Below are 20,129 nucleotides of genomic sequence, written 5' to 3' on the forward strand. Positions count from 1 at the left end.
CACTTCATTAAATACAGAAATATACTTTAAATGTATCCATTTTTATTTTTGGCTGAGTTGAATAAAGGAAAAAAAAATAGTTTTTGAATTGAAGGAACTTTGTCACAACAGCAGCCTGCTGTCCAATTGGTGCCCACTAGATGTCGCTATTACAGAATTTTCAGCATTTTGAAATTCTGATTTCAGTTGTTTGAAGTTTAAAAAATGTCTCCTTTCTGCCATCAGGATGTGTGAAATACTTCAGTGTCAGCAGCTTTTCACAAGCCACAAACCTTTTCTTTGTACACAAAGAAGAAATTGTCAGGGCATCATTGACTAATCACTGAGAACTCTTCAAAATGTTCAAAAAATCCCAAACACACAGCAATTTGAAAAAAGTGTAACAAACATTACGTCAAACACACGCACAAGAAGCTTAGCCTTCAAACAGACAGCGCCCCCTGTCTGTCACCTGAGGTCCAGCAGGATGACCCTGGAGTCTCTCACCTCCACATGTTTACACACCTGAGAGGCAAAAGACAAAGAGGGCGGGATCATTACTGTAGGTGTGTCCAAGGCACCGTATGCCACGTTATTAATATGTTCTGGGTCGAGTCCTTTGACTTATTCTCATTGCAGTCCAGGCTACATTTTTTTAATGCAGCCTCCAGCTAGGCTAGTAATTTTTACCCCACTTCCAGGCAATGTTTTAAGCTAGGCTAGTGTATTTTTACCCCACTTCAAGGCAGTGTGCTAAGCTAGGCTAAACACAAACTCAAATTTTGCAAAAATCTTTTGGCATTTGATTATGAGAGAAAAAGCTTTTGAGTAGCTCAATTTAAGATATATATATATATAAATAAATAAACACACACACACAACAGTCACATACTGTATGTTCTACAAAATGAAAGGCTAACTTGAGGGTTCACGCAGCATTTGTGGCTGAACGTGTGGACGAAGCGCTCACCGTGAACAGCGGTGGATCTTTGGAGTGAGGATGAAAACCTTTAAGTCTGCAGCCAGAAACCTCCAACATCCCCGGGGATGTCAACCTGAACACACCGGTGCTGAGCAACAGAGTTAGCAGGTTAGCATATCAACCTGAGACAAACCTGTTCAGTAACATTTCACTCAAGCTACAATCACGTGTGTAATTCCAACCCTGAGCATTATCCTTGTGGTCCCGTTAAATGGGCGGGGCTTGTGTCGTCTGTGCGGAGCTCATGTAATATGTAAATATTTAATGTTACAACGAGCCGCCTGATATAAGAACAAAAGAGGAAGCACTCAAAAACAAGCTCATTTTTAAAATATCAACATGCTAGCTGGGTTACGCTAGCTGACTACAGCCCCCTTATTTTATCTATTTTGGTTTAGATCTGATAACTAAAGCAATCCAAGGAAACAAAGTTTTTGTACAAAAATTTTATTCATAAAATTTAAAGATTAAACACTATGGTCTTGTTAGGAGAGACGGCATCCATCCCACCTTGGATGGAGCAGCTCTCATTTCTAGAAATCTGGCCAATTTTCTTAAATCCTCCAAACCGTGACTATCCAGGGTTGGGACCAGGAAGCAGAGTTGTAGTCTTACACACCTCTCTGCAGCTTCTCTCCCCCTGCCATCCCCTCATTACCCCATCCCCGTAGAGACGGTGCCTGCTCCCAGACCACCAATAACCAGCAAAAATCTATTTAAGCATAAAAATTAAAAAAGAAAAAATAATATAGCACCTTCAACTCCACCACAAACTAAAACAGTTAAATGTGGTCTATTAAACATTAGATCTCTCTCTTCTAAGTCCCTGTTAGTAAATGATATAATAATTGATCAACATATTGATTTATTCTGTCTTACAGAAACCTGGTTACAGCAGGATGAATATGTTAGTTTAAATGAGTCAACACCCCCGAGTCACACTAACTGTCAGAACGTTCGTAGCACGGGCCGAGGCGGAGGATTAGCAGTAATCTTCCACTCCAGCTTATTAATTAATCAAAAACCAGACAGAGCTTTAATTCATTTGAAAGCTTGACTCTTAGTCTTGTCCATCCAATTTGGAAGTCCCAAAAACCAGTTTTATTTGTTGTTATCTATCGTCCACCTGGTCGTTACTGTGAGTTTCTCTGTGAATTTTCAGACCTTTTGTCTGACTTAGTGCTTAGCTCAGATAAGATAATTATAGTGGGCGATTTTAACATCCACACAGATGCTGAGAATGACAGCCTCAACACTGCATTTAATCTATTATTAGACTCAATTGGCTTTGCTCAAAATGTAAATGAGTCCACCCACCACTTTAATCATATCTTAGATCTTGTTCTGACTTATGGTATGGAAATTGAAGACTTAACAGTATTCCCTGAAAACCCCCTTCTGTCTGATCATTTCTTAATAACATTTACATTTACTCTGATGGACTACCCAGCAGTGGGGAATAAGTTTCATTACAGTAGAAGTCTTTCAGAAAGCGCTGTAACTAGGTTTAAGGATATGATTCCTTCTTTATGTTCTCCAATGCCATATACCAACACAGGGCAGAGTAGCTACCTAAACTCTGTGAGTGAGATAGATTATCTTGTCAATAGTTTTATATCCTCTTTGAGGACAACTTTGGATGCTGTAGCTCCTCTGAAAAAGAGAACCTTAAATCAGAAGTGCCTGACTCCGTGGTATAACTCACAAACTCGCAGCTTAAAGCAGATAACCCGTAAGTTGGAGAGGAAATGGCGTCTCACTAATTTAGAAGATCTTCACTTAGCCTGGAAAAAGAGTCTGTTGCTCTATAAAAAAAAGCCCTCCGTAAAGCTAGGACATCTTACTACTCATCACTAATTGAAGAAAATAAGAACAACCCCAGGTTTCTTTTCAGCACTGTAGCCAGGCTGACAAAGAGTCAGAGCTCTATTGAGCCGAGTATTCCTTTAACTTTAACTAGTAATGACTTCATGACTTTCTTTGCTAATAAAATTTTAACTATTAGAGAAAAAATTACTCATAACCATCCCAAACACATATCGCTCTCTTTGGCTGCTTTCAGTGATGCCAGTATTTGGTTAGACTCTTTCTCTCCGATTGTTCTGTCGGAGTTATTTTCATTAGTTACTTCCTCCAAACCATCAACATGTCTATTAGACCCCATTCCTACCAGGCTGCTCAAGGAAGCCCTACCATTAATTAATGCTTCGGTCTTAAATATGATCAATCTATCTTTATTAGTTGGCTATGTACCACAGGCTTTTAAGGTGGCAGTAATTAAACCATTACTTAAAAAGCCATCACTTGACCCAGCTATCTTAGCTAATTATAGGTCAATCTCCGACCCTCCTTTTCTCTCAAAAATTCTTGAAAGGGTAGTTGTAAAACAGCTAACTGATCATCTGCAGAGGAATGGTCTATTTGAAGAGTTTCAGTCAGGGCTTAGAATTCATCATAGTACAGAAACAGCATTAGTGAAGGTTACAAATTATCTTATTATGGCCTCAGACAGTGGACTCATCTCTGTACTTGTTCTGTTAGACCTCAGTGCTGCTTTTGATACTGTTGACCATAAAATTTTATTACAGAGATTAGAGCATTCTATAGGTATTAAAGGCACTGCGCTGCAGTGGTTTGAATCATATTTATCTAATAGATTACAATTTGTTCATGTAAATGGGGAATCTTCTTCACAGACTAAGGTTAATTATGGAGTTCCACAAGGTTCTGTGCTAGGACCAATTTTATTCACTTTATACATACTTCCCTTAGGCAGTATTATTAGACAGCATTGCTTAAATTTTCATTGTTACGCAGATGATACCCAGCTTTATCTATCCATGAAGCCAGAGGACACACACCAATTAGCTAAACTGCAGGATTGTCTTACAGACATAAAGACATGGATGACCTCTAATTTCCTGCTTTTAAACTCAGATAAAACTGAAGTTATTGTACTTGGCCCCACAAATCTTAGAAACATGGTGTCTAACCAGATCCTTACTCTGGATGGCATTACCCTGACCTCTAGTAATACTGTGAGAAATTTTGGAGTCATTTTTGATCAGGATATGTCATTCAATGCGCATATTAAACAAATATGTAGGACTGCTTTTTTGCATTTGCGCAATATCTCTAAAATTAGAAAGGTCTTGTCTCAGAGTGATGCTGAAAAACTAATTCATGCATTTATTTCCTCTAGGCTGGACTATTGTAATTCATTATTATCAGGTTGTCCTAAAAGTTCCCTGAAAAGCCTTCAGTTAATTCAAAATGCTGCAGCTAGAGTACTGACAGGGACTAGAAGGAGAGAGCATATTTCACCCATATTGGCTTCTCTTCATTGGCTTCCTGTTAATTCTAGAATAGAATTTAAAATTCTTCTTCTTACTTATAAGGTTTTGAATAATCAGGTCCCATCTTATCTTAGGGACCTCATAGTACCATATCACCCCAATAGAACACTTCGCTCTCAGACTACAGGCTTACTTGTAGTTCCTAGGGTTTTTAAGAGTAAAATGGGAGGCAGAGCCTTCAGCTTTCAGGCTCCTCTCCTCTGGAACGAGTTCCCAATTCGGATCAGGGAGACAGACACCCTCTCTACTTTTAAGATTAGGCTTAAAACTTTCCTTTTGCTAAAGCTTATAGTTAGGGCTGGATCAGGTGACCCTGAACCATCCCTTAGTTATGCTGCTATAGACTTAGACTGCTGGGGGGTTCCCATGATGCACTGTGTGTTTCTTTCTCTTTTTGCTCTGTATGCACCACTCTGCATTTAATCATTAGTGATTGATCTCTGCTCCCCTCCACAGCATGTCTTTTTCCTGATTCTCTCCCTCAGCCCCAACCAGTCCCAGCAGAAGACTGCCCCTCCCTGAGCCTGGTTCTGCTGGAGGTTTCTTCCTGTTAAAAGGGAGTTTTTCCTTCCCACTGTCGCCAAGTGCTTGCTCACAGGGGGTCGTTTTGACCGTTGGGGTTTTTCCATAATTATTGTATGGCTTTGCCTTGCAATATAAAGCGCCTTAGGGCAACTGTTTGTTGTGATTTGGCGCTATATAAATAAAATTGATTTGATATATTTCAACCTGGATGGATGAAAAAGGTGATTTCGTTTGTTTGTTTGCTGCTGTAAATAAAATTGACCATTTGAGGAGACAAATTTAATTACTTGTGCGGCTAATGGAGTGGTTTCACCACATTAACGCCGTTAATTTGTTACCGAGTTAACAAATCACTTCAATCTTGTTAAACTTTTATACATAGAGCTCAGGCCCTCTGTCTGAGTGGCTACCATCCAGGACCCAGGGTGGTTCTGTGGTGCGATGGCCTGGGACCTGACCTGTTATCCCCTATAGGGACTGTTGGGCAGTGGTGGGCACACTTCCAATAATCCGATAATTATCAAGGATAAAGTTTTTATTATCGGATTATCTTTTTAGATAACTTTGAAAACCATTATCAGACTAATTATCTTCCAATGAATTGTTGTCTGATCATTTTTAGACCGATAACGCGTGCAGTTCTACTTTCTGCAAACAGTTGAGAGCTGTTTCTATAAGAAACCACTCTATCCTCTGCAGGCAAAGGAGAACTGGTCACAAAAAAAAAAACCCAAAACATTTCTTTTAACACCATACTAATACACGGCCAATATCACCCAAGTCATCCAGAGGCATACATTTTTAACTTATGGTTCAAATTTTAACCGAACTTATTTTGGACGTCACTTCTGAAGTTTTATAAAGTGAAAATATCAGATATATGTTTTAGTTTTAAAGTAATGCGCTATTTTTTAAGGTTTTAGTGTGGGCATGCTGTGCCCAGCAGTTGCATTATGGGTAGGATAGGGTAATCTCAGTACGGTAATCTCAATACATTCATGACAGGAGAATGCATTTGAGACACTCTGATCAGGACAACAGCATTAAACTGTGCCTAAAATGCTCGTGAATATATTCTCTGGGTTTATAGACGTTTTTGTGTTTGCTTTTATTAAATTCCACGCATCTTAAACGTAGCAAGTAGCAACACAGATTATCTGGAATTTTGTTTTGGCAAGTTTTCAAGGTCTCTACTGCCATCTACTGGCCAGTAGTGTTCATGGCAGTGCTCAGACACTGAGCAGACACTGTACCAGAGAACCACACAGTGTAAAAGTTCAGAGCGCTCGATTTATGTTCTCACACACATTGTACGTTCAAAAACCACACGTCAGACTCGACGTAAATGTAAACAGAAGCTTTTTTTTCAAACTTAATTTACAAAAACTCTCGATGGGAGACATCAAAGTTTAAAAAAACAAAACAAAACAAAAAACATTACAATACAGTTCTGCGGTGTTTGCACAGGCACAAGAATATCAAACAGGTTTGATTTTCATCTGACCATACGATCAGCGATCAGGAGGTGGTCGTGAGATGTTAAACGCATCTCGTTACTCCATGTATACTAAACGATGCAGGACGTGCGATTAACCTGAAACTGGGTGCGATCCAAAAAATTCTTACACGAATGAAAAATCAGCTGAAAAAGGGCCAAAACTCGCACTGGCACCAGTAGTTGGCAGTGCCCTATTTATTTTGACACCGGTTATATCAGGCGGTTATCTACGAGGTCTCTTAGATAATAAACCGACCCTTTTATTTTTTTTTTTTTTTTTAACTATATGGATTTGAATGACATGCGATTACACCAATCATACTTGAACCCTCGTGCGCATGCGTGAGTTTTTTCACGTGTGTCGGTGACGTCATTTCCCTGTGGGCAGGCCTTGAGTGAGATGTGGTCCCGCCCTCTCGACTGAATTCCTTTGTTTCACACGCTGCTCGAGACGCCGCGCGTTGCTTTATCAACATTTTTTTGGACCTGTGAGGAATATCCGAGTGGACACTATTCGAGAAATTAAGCTGGTTTTCCGTGAAAAGTTTAACGGCTGATGAGAGATTATGGGGTGTTTCTGTCGGTGTAAGGACTTCCCACGGAGCGGGACATCCTGCAGCGCTTCCAGGCGCCGTCGTCGGCCTGTTTCGACCTGAAAACATTCTAATTTAAGGCTTAATTCACCCAGGACGTCGTGAGAGAACAGAGAAGATTCAGAAGAGGCTGGCATGAGGACTTTATGCAGACATTCCACTGTTTAAGGACATTTTTTAATGAAAGACATGCGCGCAAATTCGCGGAGTCGTTTCCGTGACGACTCGGCAAATCTGTGTGCGCCGCGACAGGAAAAACACCTCCGTGTTGAAAACCATTTGTAAAATTCAGGCGGCTTTTGATGGCTTTCAACAAGTGAGTAACTGAGAAATTGTTTAACAGCTTGGGCATGTTCCAACTTGCCCGTTAAGGTTTCCAACGGAGGTGTTTTTCCTGTCACGACCCCCCGCGGTCGGGTCCGGCCCGACATGCGACTGCTCGCACGTTCTTTCATTACAAAATGTCCGTTAACAATGGAATGTCCGAATAAACTCCTCATGCCGACTTCTTCTGAAAGTTCTCTGTTCTCTGACGACTTACTGGGTCAACAGAGCCTGAAATGTGGAAGTTTTCAACTTGAAACGGCGAGACGCTGCCGCCTCGAAGCGCAGATCGCCGTCAGGCGCCGTGGGCCGTCCTTACGGCGACACTACCAGACCAAAATCTCTCATCAACTGTTAAAATTTTTACCGAAAACCAGCTGAATTTATCGAATGGTGTCCACTCAGTTGTGCCTTACAGTTTTGAAAAAATTTTGATCAAACAAAGCAGCAGTCTCTGAGCCATTCCTAAACAATGAAAAAGAAAAAAAAAAAAAAATCTATTAGAGGGTGGGCCACTCCTCACTCAAAGACTGCCCACAGGCGAATGACGTAACCGACAGGCGTGAAAAAACTCTCGCATGCCCACAAGGGTTCAAGCATGTCTGATGTAATCACACGTGATTCAAATCCATATGGTTTTTGAAAAAAATAATAAGGTCGGATACTTTTCTAATAGACCTCATAATTACAACTTGGCTTTTTTTCTTTTTTTGAAAATGCCTTTTTTTTTTTTTACAAATAAAAAATGGCATATTTTACAAAAGCGCATTTATCTGTAAACACCAACACACCTCACATTAACGTGTTGGTTTACATAGAATTAATCAACCAATCAGTGTAGCAGAGGCACATTTTACCCAGAATGCCATCTGTCTGTGTGTGTTACAAAAATTAGTGCATTACTCAACATTAAAAGATATGTGTTATATCTTAACTTTGCACAAATTACAGAATTGACATTAATTGAGTTATTCTATCAGTATTCATTTTATTTATACACCAAACCATAACTCAGGAGGGCTTTATTTTCCAAGACCTCGGCCTGATGGCAGTGCTGTGATTGGTCAGAGTTGAACTTTTTGACTCTTCTCAGTTGCGGCTATGCTGGAAGCCATGTAATAAACGGGAGCTTCCAGCAGGGAGCAGGATGCTGAAAGACAAAAGTGATGACTTGTTGTTTGGGTCTGTTGTTGGTTTTGATGCTTCCAGAAGCGATCCTAGTGTTAAAGCTCAAAATCAGCATGTTAGTAGTTGCAACTATACCAGAGACAATGCTGGAATTTATTGGTTATCTGTAACTTCCGATACATTTTTTGTGGTTTAGCATTTTATCAAAGATAACTTTTCAGTTATCTGATTATCTGTTATCAAAGTTAATTTTTTGGTTATCTGTGCCCACCACTGCTTTTGGGTAACATAATGTGTGCTGTGTGTTGGACATACTCATTGTGTTTGGGTGCACAGACGACAGCGACAGCCTCTGGCAGCATCAGCTGATAAGAACAGTGAGTGTGCAGATCAACGCTGGACAGGAAAGCCGTCTGAGTGGGATGAGTCTGTGCAGGGAAAGAACAACACATCATCCACATACAAGGTCCTGACTGCATTCATTAGTTAAACCGATTAAAGCTACAGTCTGAATGATTTAGTGTCATCTAGTGGTGAGGTTGCAGATTGCATTAAGCCGTCGACGGTCCCAATTTTGTTTCCCCATTCATGTTTCTGCTTCTTTGGCGATGGTGATTTATGCTCCTTTACTTCCTCTTGTGAGAATATGTGATTAAATATTCCATTTGCGATTCTCCACAAAAATGAACGTTCTCAAACTTGTTAGCCTGAACTAGCATCCAGTAAACAGTATACAACAAGCAACTACTGATTCTTCTGCTTTTTTTTTTTCCTACAATCTTCCAGCCGCACTGCACAAAGTGTAAAAAACTGAGTACGTATGTCTCTTTTGGGCTACTGTATCAATATGGCAGCCTCCATGAGGAAGCCTGCTCCCATGTAGAGCTGAAGGAGCCATTCTGAACTCCTGAAAACACATTGATTCATTGATGCAGGTAATTATACACAAACAATCAGACTGTTATGAATGCTATGTTCCATTTCTGCTAATAACATCCTACACACTGTAGCTTTAACTGGTATACTAGGATGGACCACAGCATCCTGCTCCAGAGAGTCCAGACTTTAACTGGTGCTCCAGGAACAACACAGTTTTAAGTCCTGATTTTTTTTTACATCAGCTTTCTTAGTTGTGTGAAAGCAAATCAGCTTTAAACGAAACCTCCAAAGAATAAGAAAGAACTTTATTAATCCCAAAGGAAATTATGAAGCATTACAAAATAAGAAACAATATGAATTCATTTCTGTGTGTGCATGTGTGTGAGTGTGTTCATGTCTGTGTGCACGCGCACAAATGTCTGAGTGTGTGCATGTGTGTATGCGGGTGCGCGCATATCTGTGTGTGTGTCATCCGTACATGGAGATGCAGGTGTGTGTGTGTGTGCGCGCGTGTGTGTGCACGTAAGTCTGAGTGTGTGCATGTCTGTGTGTGTGTGTGTGTGTGTGTGATGCATGTGTCTGTTTGTGTGTGTCATTCGTACATGGAGATGCGTGTGTGTGATGCATGTGTCTCTGTGTGTGTGCGCGCACATGTATGTCTGAGTGTGTGCATGTCTCTGCATGTGGGTGTATGCATGTCTGTGTGTGTGTAGGTGTGTGTGTGTGTGTGTGTCATCGTACATGGATCCAGCCCAGCGTCAGCAGGTTCTGCTGATCCTGGAAGCTGAAAAGCTCCTCCACATTCTCCATGTCACAGAAATCTGGACCGGCTGACTGCTTTGGAACCACAACGTGAGTCAACAAGAACTCATTGTGCGTCTGAAGGTGGGCGACATTTCCACATCGAGCAGAGAGAAAACCACCCCTTAGTACATCACATCTTCTAATCAATTTGGAACATAAAATCAGCTGCTGGAACAAACAGTCAGTTCATCTAGAAGTTGGCGAGACAGAAGTTTCAAGTGATGATGCAGAAGGTAAATCATCAATTTCATGAGGCCGTCATCAATCAGTTAATCAGGCAAACAAGCAGCTGTTCAGACGGTCAGTTAATGAGTCAGCTGGTCAGTAAACAGTCAGTAAGGAGTGAAGAGTCTCACCAGTCTTCCACACAGAACACCACAGGTTTCTATTCCTCTGGCAGTGTTGAGGTTGGCCAGCAGGAGGAAGCGGTGAGTCAGATCGCGAGGAATCACGACTTTCCTCAAACCCGGCACACGCTCCGCTGAACGCACAAACAACTCAAGATGAAAAAAACAAATACGCGTGCACACGATCACACACACGCAGCAATGGAACACGAATCAAATGTGTGTGTGTGTGTGTGTGTGTGTGTGTGTGTGCACTTACTGTGCACGCCAGCCAATGTAGCAGCTGATTGGCTGAGGGAAGAATGTGGTTTGTTCCTGTTTGGATCCTCCCCCGGGGATTGTATGCTGGTTCTGATTGGCTGAGCAGACAGACAGCAGCCGTCCGTCACCTCAGACACTTTGAGGTTCACCTGCAGAAGAAGTAAAACAATAGTACTACTATCTATTGACAATACGAGTGGTAACAGAAGTACTACTGACATCAGTAATTGTACTAGGACTGTTGTCCTCATTACCTTTTGCTCCGCCCCCTCTACTCTCCTATTGGCCAGTTCCTGACGTCGGAGCTGGTCCTCAAAGTAGCGAAATTGTTGGGACTCGATCTGCATGCGGTGGAGAGCGGCAACACGCTGTCTCTCCTCCTCCAACAACAAGAACCGCCTCCTGTCCTCATCCAATAGGGAGAGGTGCTGGAGCTGCTGGCCACACCCATCCACCACCACAGTCTGGTTCTGAGGAGTCACATGACCAGACCACTCGTGTTTCGAATTTTGTTTCTTGCCATTTGTGTGTGCTTTGAAATCACAGTCACTATCGGATCTACCCCCCCCCCCCCCCCGCCGCCACAACAACCACGCAACTTTTCTGGGTCAAATAAAAACTATCCAACTTCTTACCGAACAAACATCCACGTCAAGAACTTGGTCCAAACTCCCACCCCAGTTACAGATTATGTCTGCACAGTAAAGATATACAACACTGTGCAATAATTTCAGGCGCCTGAACATAATTCAGTTCTTTAGACTGCATCTACTAAATATTAATGAGTTTTCATCTTCACAAAAGCCGTTGCTTCATCCTCATTGATATGCCAATCTGTGCACAGAATTCACCCAATCGGATCTTCTCCTGTCCAAAGGTTACATATGTGTGTCTAATACAAGAACATGTCATACTACTCACCATAGCAACGCCATTCCACTGGATAATACCCATAATGCACCAAAACCAGTTCTATTGATTCAGATGCTTTTGGATGTCATAGTCACATTAAAAGTGTTCAATGTGTGTGTGTGTGTGTGTGTGTGTGTGTGTGTCAACTCTGTGACAGAAATAAACCTGTCAGTCAACCTCTTATCTAATCTGATTAGACAACAGATTAATGCTATGATTGGATGATTCAAACACCTGAGTTCTGAGGTACTGGATGTGTTCTGTGCTGTGACTGGACAATGCAACAACCTTTTTTGTGGGTTACTGGATGTGATCTCTGCTGTGATTGGATGATTCAAACTCCTGCATTCTGAGGTACTGGCTGTGATCTCTGCTGTGATTGGATGATTCAAACTCCTGCATTCTGAGGTACTGGCTGTGTTCTCTGCTGTGATTAGATGATTCAAACACCTGCGTTCTGAGGTACTGGCTGTGTTCTCTGCTGTATTTGTCCTCAAGACGTTTCTTGAGCTCGTCTTTACGAGGAAAGGCCACGTCCTGAAGTTTCTACGACAAACAAACACATACCATAAGGACAAATACTGTTTTAGTACTAGTTCTTACTACTATTCATGTATAAATACTGTTCATTTACTGTTCACTGCAAGACACTTTTGAGTGTCTGCATCAGATGGCAAAGTGTTACATAAATGTTAATCCATTTACCATTTTCTAAAAAAACAAAACAAAACAAAAAACAAGTCACCATTTTTAAGATAACATTTTTGTGTTTTAAAAAAAATCTGATGTTTTGAAGTGTAGCTTCAGTTTTAGGATCCTGATAAATTAATTAAAATAAAATTAGAGAGCACCACCTTCATGATCAGCTGTTTCTCTGGGATGCTGCACTGATGATAGTCTCTGTGAGTTGGCAGCTTCTCAACAAACAGCCTGAAAGCACACAAGCAAAAACTGAAAAACAGCCTGTTGCAGTGACAGGCGTCAGTATTGATGTGACAATTTCTGTCAGCCAAAAATAGGTGTCGTTGCGACAGTGTTGTGTCATAGTGCAGGTGTTGCTTTGTAGTGAAGTCGTTGCGACAGTGTTGTGTCATAGTGCAGGTGTTGCTTTGTAGTGAAGTCGTTGCGACAGTGTTGTGTCATAGTGCAGGTGTTGCTTTGTAGTGAAGTCGTTGCGACAGTGTTGTGTCATAGTGCAGGTGTTGCTTTGTAGTGAAGTCGTTGCGACAGTGTTGTGTCATAGTGCAGGTGTTGCTTTGTAGTGAAGTCGTTGCGACAGTGTTGTGTCATAGTGCAGGTGTTGCTTTGTAGTGAAGTCGTTGCGACAGTGTTGTGTCATAGTGCAGGTGTTGCTTTGTAGTGAAGTCGTTGCGACAGTGTTGTGTCATAGTGCAGGTGTTGCTTTGTAGTGAAGTCGTTGCGACAGTGTTGTGTCATAGTGCAGGTGTTGCTTTGTAGTGAAGTCGTTGCGACAGTGTTGTGTCATAGTGCAGGTGTTGCTTTGTAGTGAAGTCGTTGCGACAGTGTTGTGTCATAGTGCAGGTGTTGCTTTGTAGTGAAGTCGTTGCGACAGTGTTGTGTCATAGTGCAGGTGTTGCTTTGTAGTGAAGTCGTTGCGACAGTGTGTGTCATAGTGAAGGTGTTGCTTTGTAGTGAAGTCGTTGCGACAGTGTTGTGTCATAGTGCAGGTGTTGCTTTGTAGTGAAGTCGTTGCGACAGTGTTGTGTCATAGTGCAGGTGTTGCTTTGTAGTGAAGTCGTTGCGACAGTGTTGTGTCATAGTGCAGGTGTTGCTTTGTAGTGAAGTCGTTGCGACAGTGTTGTGTCATAGTGCAGGTGTTGCTTTGTAGTGAAGTCGTTGCGACAGTGTTGTGTCATAGTGCAGGTGTTGCTTTGTAGTGAAGTCGTTGCGACAGTGTTGTGTCATAGTGCAGGTGTTGCTTTGTAGTGAAGTCGTTGCGACAGTGTAGTGCAGGTGTGTTATAGTCAGTGTTGCCACAGTTACTTTGAAAAAGTAACTTAGTTACTTTACTGATTACTCAATTGTAAAAGTAACTTAGTTACTTTACTGATTACTCAATTGTAAAAGTAACTTAGTTACTTTACTGATTACTCAATTGTAAAAGTAACTAAGTTAGATTACTAGTTACTTTTTTAGTTACTTTTCCCAGCTGCCGACAACAACCCTCTGCCACCTCAACATGACAATGATACCTGTTTTGCCAAAACTCACTTTATAGTCACCTTCTTGACTTCAATGAAAATAAATACTTGTTTTATAAAAAGTTAAATAAAGACGTCTTTCTTGACCTCATATTTAACTGTTGACAGCACTGTAACAGTAAAACTTGCAATTTCGAGCCTACATTGTTTATAAAGGTAACTATTAAATTCTAACATTTTTCTACATTTCTCTAAACATTTTACTTGTTGAAATTATTATTATTTTAAGCAATATTAGTTGTAGTAAAAAACGGCTTCAAAATTGCACCTTTAATCTAGGGGTGTTGTGGGGGGGCACATCCCTGCCCCACGCCCCCATTCCATCTAGATTCGCCCCTGCTTTGGCGTTTGAGCACAAAGAATGGATAACATTTATTTATGCAGAAAACATGACCAGATTTACAGGTAAGAAAGTTTTATTGCGTTTTCACATCATGTGGTCCTCAGAAAGAGAGTTTAGGTGCATTTGAGTGGAAAATAGTGTTAGTTGTTGACGCGTCGCGGAGGATCAGCTGTTTTTAACGACCAGATACAGAGCGGCTCAGCTCAGAATTCTAAATAAAGGAGGAAAAAAAGTATAAAAATGTCTTTGTAAAGTTCAGTGCAGGTGTGCTGATCACCGCGCTTTAAGAGGTGAGGACGAGTCGAGCAGCTGCAAAAAACCGCGGATTAAAAGCTCACAGCTCGCTTAAAGTGGGCAGTTCAGTCGAACCCCGACCTCCTGCCCACGGACCAAGTTTAATGCTGTTATCGACCTACAATGAAAAATAATAGTAACGCACAGTGACATGGAGAAGTAACTTTAATCTGATTACTGATTTGGAAAGATTAACGCGTTAGATTACTCGTTACTAAAAAAAAAGTGGTCAGATTAGAGTAACGCGTTACTAAGTAACGCGTTACCGGCATCACTGGTTATAGTGAAGGGGATGTGATGTAGTCAAGGTGTTGTGGTAGCAGTGTTGTGTTGAAGGTGTTGCCATCACTGTTTTGTATTCTTGGGATGATTTTTGTGATGGTGCTGCTCAGCGGAATTGCAGATATGTTGGTTCCATGCATGTTTGTGTCTTACGTGATGAACTTGTTGTAGAGGACGTATGCATTCTCCAGACTGCCCTCCTCCAGGTAAACTGCTGCCATGCGCTCCATCTCCACGCCGGAGCGGAAATATCTGCGTGGGTCAATGTCTTCATTGATGTCTACACTACACCCCATCTTTCCAAGGGCTCGGACGCGTTCTACTGCTGGCAGGGAAACGTCGGTGTAATCTGGTTCAGCAGCTAGCTTCTTCTGCATAATCACACAGACACACATGTGGCATATTAAATAAAATTTCAGATTTGATAGAAAACAGCCACTGTGATTCTACTGCCCCCCCCCCCCCCCCCCCCCCCCCCCCGCAGTGCGGGGTGAAGAAGCAAACAAGGGTTTTGTTAACAGGGCTCACATGAACCTTCATAAAACACCAGAATCAGTATTGGGCAACAACAATTATGTTACTATTTTGTCACACTTTAAATGCAAAACATTTCACCATAATTAATGACAGCTGACTAATCATGACAACAATTTTCAAATTTGTCACCTCTTCATTACACATTATGATTTAAAGCAACAACTACAACTGTGCTTTCAGGCAGGAAATCCAGAATTACCATCTCTGCTGTGGACCTGAAAGCATCATTTGTTCAATGTCTAATTAACATCCAGCTGCCGTTTATATGAACAAAAACTGCTCTGTCCACTCTGTGTCTGCATGTGTGTATAAAACTGTTCCCGTGTCACCTGTGAGGACTCACTTCCTTTCTACTGACAACAAGCACATCTCAGTGGGGAATCTTTGTATAAGGTCATGTTAAGGTTAGGGGTCACTGAGTGGATGGAGGTTGATACATGTTGAGGGCTTTTATTTTGAAAGTTCTGGTCTGTCTGTTGTTTTGCTCACCAGCATATGCAAACTGAAGCTCTGCTCCATGGTGCATCACAGGCTCTTCTCCTCCCACGGCCAGCTCGTCCATCTGCCACCTCCCATGATGCTTCACTGCAGGGGACACACACACACACGCGCACACGCACACGCACACACACACACGGTTTGAAAGTCGATGTTTATTCATTTTAAAGGTTGAATGTTGCTTGAGCTGGATTTGTTTTACAGCTCATTTTGGTTCCTGAAAAATAATTTTCCCCTAATCACACTTTCCTGTCCTTGGGTTCGGTTTGCCGTTACCATGACAACCTGTGACTAACCTTCCAGTGATTCATCAGTCTTCTTTTTCACATCACCACGAAACATTACAAAACAACAGAATGCCGGACACTAAATATGTGGATAGAGGTAAAGGCTTCACTGCCAATGCCATCTGCAACTCAGAGGCTGGATGATGTCACCATAGCAACCGGTGCTTTTAAGTTCAAGGCATCGCTACGGATCAGGACAGAAAAAAGAAGAAGAAGAAAAAAAGACATTTCAACTGAAAAGCAATGACAAAATGAGTCCAATTCACCCGTTTGGTTCCATACACATCTTCAGGGCTCAGACATTAAGTAAACATTAGGTTACATAAGTAACCACAGTTCTCAGAGCAAGAGTGTCTCACGAGCTGGGTTTTGACCTCTCGCAATACCTGTCATTCCTGTAGTCATGGCAACAGACGTACAATTCCGGCTAAATATTAGCATTTTGTTGTAATTTCAAATTGAATACTGCTGAAACTTTTGATTCTTAGAAGCTTTAAGCTCATGGTCTCTTGCTCCATCCACATGATCGAGATCTCCTTTGCAAGGGAGATGTGGACAATTATAAAGTTTCCAATTCACCTAACCTGCATGTCTTTAAATGTGGGGTGAAACTGGAGCAACCGAAAGAAACCCACACAAACAAGGGGAGAACATGCAAACTCCACAGGTGGGAATCAAACCCCTGACCTTCTTGCTGTGAGGCAACAGTGGTAACCACTAAGCCACCATGCTGCCACCATGTTGGCCGAGATTTTAGATTGTTGTGTGACTCTTTCAGTGTTACAGTGACCTGTAACAGCATAAAAAGTGTTTCTGATGCAGTGAAAAGCCACCTCATGTAAGTGTAAACACATATTTGCAATGTTTGACAGTTTTTTTAAATACACATTTCAATGAAGTGTATTTTCAACTTGCTATTATGCAATTAGGAGGAAACCTAGCTTCAGAAGCTTCAGAGGATATTGATGGGAAAAGTAAAGCTGAAGCTTTTCTCACCATCTTTCAAATAAAGTTTACTTTAGCTCAGCCATGTGGCATACGGTGAGAAAACTTCGTACGATGACTCACAGCTACCAGTTTTCAAATATGCTGCTTCTCCACATTCATGGTGCAGTTCAACAGGCTCTGCCACTCTGACCTTTGACCTCATTCAAATGCTGATTCTCTCACTAACCCTGAATCACATGATACCTGAAAGGAACTGAAACAGCGCTCTGTTCCAGGTGCTGATGGCATTGTGATTTACATATCTTTTTTTTTTTTAGTAGCCGTGTAGAAAAAACTTAACATAAATGTTCTGGACTTTTTGTTTTTGTTTTTTCTTTTTGCTAATCTTTTTCTTTTGGTCCAACAGTGACTCTGCTAATGTGTCTAATCACCATCCCACAGTGGTGCTTCTAATGTGGCTAATCATTCTGCTAATGTGGCTTATCACATCTCACAATGACTCTGCTAATTTGGCTAATCACCATCCCACAGTGACACTGTTAATGTTGCTAATCACCATCCCACAGTGATGCTTCAAATGAGGCTAATCATTCTGCTAATGTGGCTAATTACCATCTCACAGTGACACTACTAAAGTAGTGAATCACCACTGCACAGTGACACTGTTAATGTGGCTAATCACCATCAATGATGCTTCTAATGTGGCTAATCATTCTGCTGATGCAGCTAATCACATTTCACAATGGCTCTGCTAAATTGGCTAGTCACCAACCCACAGTGGTGCTTCTAATGTGGCTAATCATTCTGCTGATGTGGCTAATCACATCTCACAATGACTCTGCTAATTTGGCTAGTCACCATCCCACAGTGATGCTTCCAATGTGGCTAATTACCATCTCACAGTGACACTACTAAAGCGGCTAATCATCATCCCACAGTGACACTACTAAAGCGGCTAATCATCATCCCACAGTGACACTGTTAATGTGGCTGATCACCATCCCACATGATGCTTCCAATGTGGCTAATCACCATCCCACAGTGGCTCTGCTAATGTGGCTAATCACCACCCCACAGTGACACTGTTAATGTGGCTAATCAGCATCCCACAATGATGCTTCAACTGTGGCTACTCATTCTGCTAATATGGCTAATTACCATCTCACAGTGTCACTACTAAGGCGGCTAATCACATCCCACAGTGACTCTGCCCATGTGGCTACCTTCTCATTAGCAAACTTTTGAAGAATCGTGACATGATGAACATCGTTTTGTCTCTTGTGGGAGAGACAAGTTCAGAACATCTTCAGACCAGCTTCACATGAAGCTTGGAAGCAGGGGAAAGTGCTAGCATACCTAGCCTAGCTAGGAGTGTGTTATCATTGACACTATTGAGATTAGAAACATTTTAAAATACAGTCTTTGTTTGAAAGGTGAAATCATACAACACAGGACATGCAAACTCCTGAAAACAATGCGATCATCAGTGTGCTAACCATGCTGCTAAACTGGCTAAACCCACTAGACGTTGTGCAGCTAGATTGCAACATGACAAACTGAGCGAACGTTTACATGAAAACTTTTTCTTCAGTTTATCAGTCAAAGAAAGTTGTCCAGAAAACAGATTTAGATTACATTCTCTCTCAAGTATGCACACAACAGCTAAAACTATATGAGGTCATAAAGTGTGGGTGGGACTCCTGTCATCCAATCAGTCAGTGGGACAATGATACCGAAATAAATAAACTTCAAGTCATTTCTAAGCAAAACTGTCAATCAATTTTCATGAATCAATTTAGTCCATAAAAATGTCACTAAATAAATAAATAATAAAAAACTCAATATCTTCAAGGAGCCTCGATTCATTTTGTCCAAAAATCAAAACATCTCTTTACAGTAAATAAAACAATAGATAAATAAATACATCAAACATCCCACTATATGCTGTTTAATCTGAATAAAAATAATTTATTATGAAATAATTTAAAATTACATTACATTACATTTTTCAGAGAACGAGAGGAAAGGAGGCGGGAAAAATAATCCCGAGATGTATTACCGGATTTTGTCCGTTCCTCTGTCCGCTCTGTGGCGCTGCGAGAGACAGAGAGTTAACGAAGCGATGGCTCTCTGGCAAACATAATTTCAGTTTGTACCTGCAGCGCTCCTCTGTTCGTGACGACGACTCGCTCTGAGCCGTAAAACAAAACACGAAACAAAAAAAACCAAAAAGACCTCGCCTGACATAAAGGGGCGTGGCCAAAACTGCGCATGCTCACCAAGACAAGAGAACCTTCAACAGTGACGTCTCACTCTGACACATTTCCTCAAACCTCAATTTGGATCGCTACTCAGGCTTTTCATGTTTAAGTAAGAGCAATAATATCACACTACAGAAATATTCTCCCACAAGTAAAAATCCTGCATGGAAAATATTACATTAGTGAAAGTACAAGATAATTAAATTTGAATAAAAGTACACTGTGTAGAATAGTACATTTCAGAATATTTTATTGGATTATAATTATTGATGCACTGCTGAGACTTTATCCATAATAATTTATTTATGGATTCATTTCAGCAGACAACACATTATAATATCAGCCTTTAACCCCTCTTCTCTATCGTATTTAATTTGTATGTTCTCACTGGAACACAACAGAGTGATACATCTTTTTCTTTCCTTTTCTCCTGCATAGCAGTACCGTGTTGTTATTGGCTGATGTGAGGCGGCAGTTGATTGGCCCAAGGAGCCCTTGGAGGCGGTGCGAACCATGCGAACCTCGTAAAGCGTACCGCCACCGCCCCCTGCTGCCGAGCCTCCGGAACAACAGAAAAACAAACTGGAGGACAAAAAAAGGTTCGGTTTTCATTTTATTTTTTCAGTTGATATTCTTCTTCAACCATGTTAATAGAATACCAGTTCATCTCATTTAACACAAAAACAAACTTTATATCTTTTCACGGGGGACGTGTCTCACTGTCCAGCAGATTTCCCGATTGTAAAGTTTCAAATGTTTCAAACATTTGAGACATTTAAACGTTTTCCAAAGTAACTGTTACATTTATAATTTAAGTTTTGAAACACATGAATATTTACAAAAAAAAGTGCCAGAAAAACTGCAGCAAA

At 41.2% G+C, this 20,129-nt stretch overlaps 1 protein-coding gene across 3 annotated transcripts; it reads right to left on the reverse strand.

Moving 5' to 3' along the window:
• Nucleotides 1-86: 86 nt before the first annotated feature.
• On the reverse strand, nucleotides 87-19,196 carry stambpl1 (STAM binding protein-like 1). 3 transcript variants are annotated; one of them, XM_034193995.1, is made up of 13 exons: nucleotides 19,156-19,171; nucleotides 19,059-19,093; nucleotides 15,756-15,851; nucleotides 14,883-15,100; nucleotides 12,443-12,518; nucleotides 12,039-12,134; nucleotides 10,931-11,146; nucleotides 10,675-10,825; nucleotides 10,425-10,549; nucleotides 10,006-10,143; nucleotides 8,701-8,813; nucleotides 950-1,049; nucleotides 87-504 (listed from the first exon to the last, which is right to left on the reverse strand). In XM_034193995.1, exons 3-13 carry the CDS (start codon nucleotides 15,783-15,785, stop codon nucleotides 448-450), a joined length of 1,320 nt encoding a protein of 439 aa, XP_034049886.1. In that variant the 5' UTR covers nucleotides 15,786-15,851; nucleotides 19,059-19,093; nucleotides 19,156-19,171; the 3' UTR covers nucleotides 87-447. The 3 variants fall into 3 exon arrangements, with proteins under 3 accessions (XP_034049886.1, XP_034049885.1, XP_034049887.1); XM_034193994.1 differs by having other exon boundaries at nucleotides 19,059-19,196; XM_034193996.1 differs by lacking the exons at nucleotides 87-504; nucleotides 950-1,049 and adding an exon at nucleotides 8,332-8,407 and having other exon boundaries at nucleotides 19,059-19,196.
• Nucleotides 19,197-20,129: the final 933 nt, after the last annotated feature.

This window comes from Thalassophryne amazonica, chromosome 18 (genome assembly GCF_902500255.1).
Source record: "Thalassophryne amazonica chromosome 18, fThaAma1.1, whole genome shotgun sequence".
Taxonomy (NCBI): domain Eukaryota; kingdom Metazoa; phylum Chordata; class Actinopteri; order Batrachoidiformes; family Batrachoididae; genus Thalassophryne; species Thalassophryne amazonica.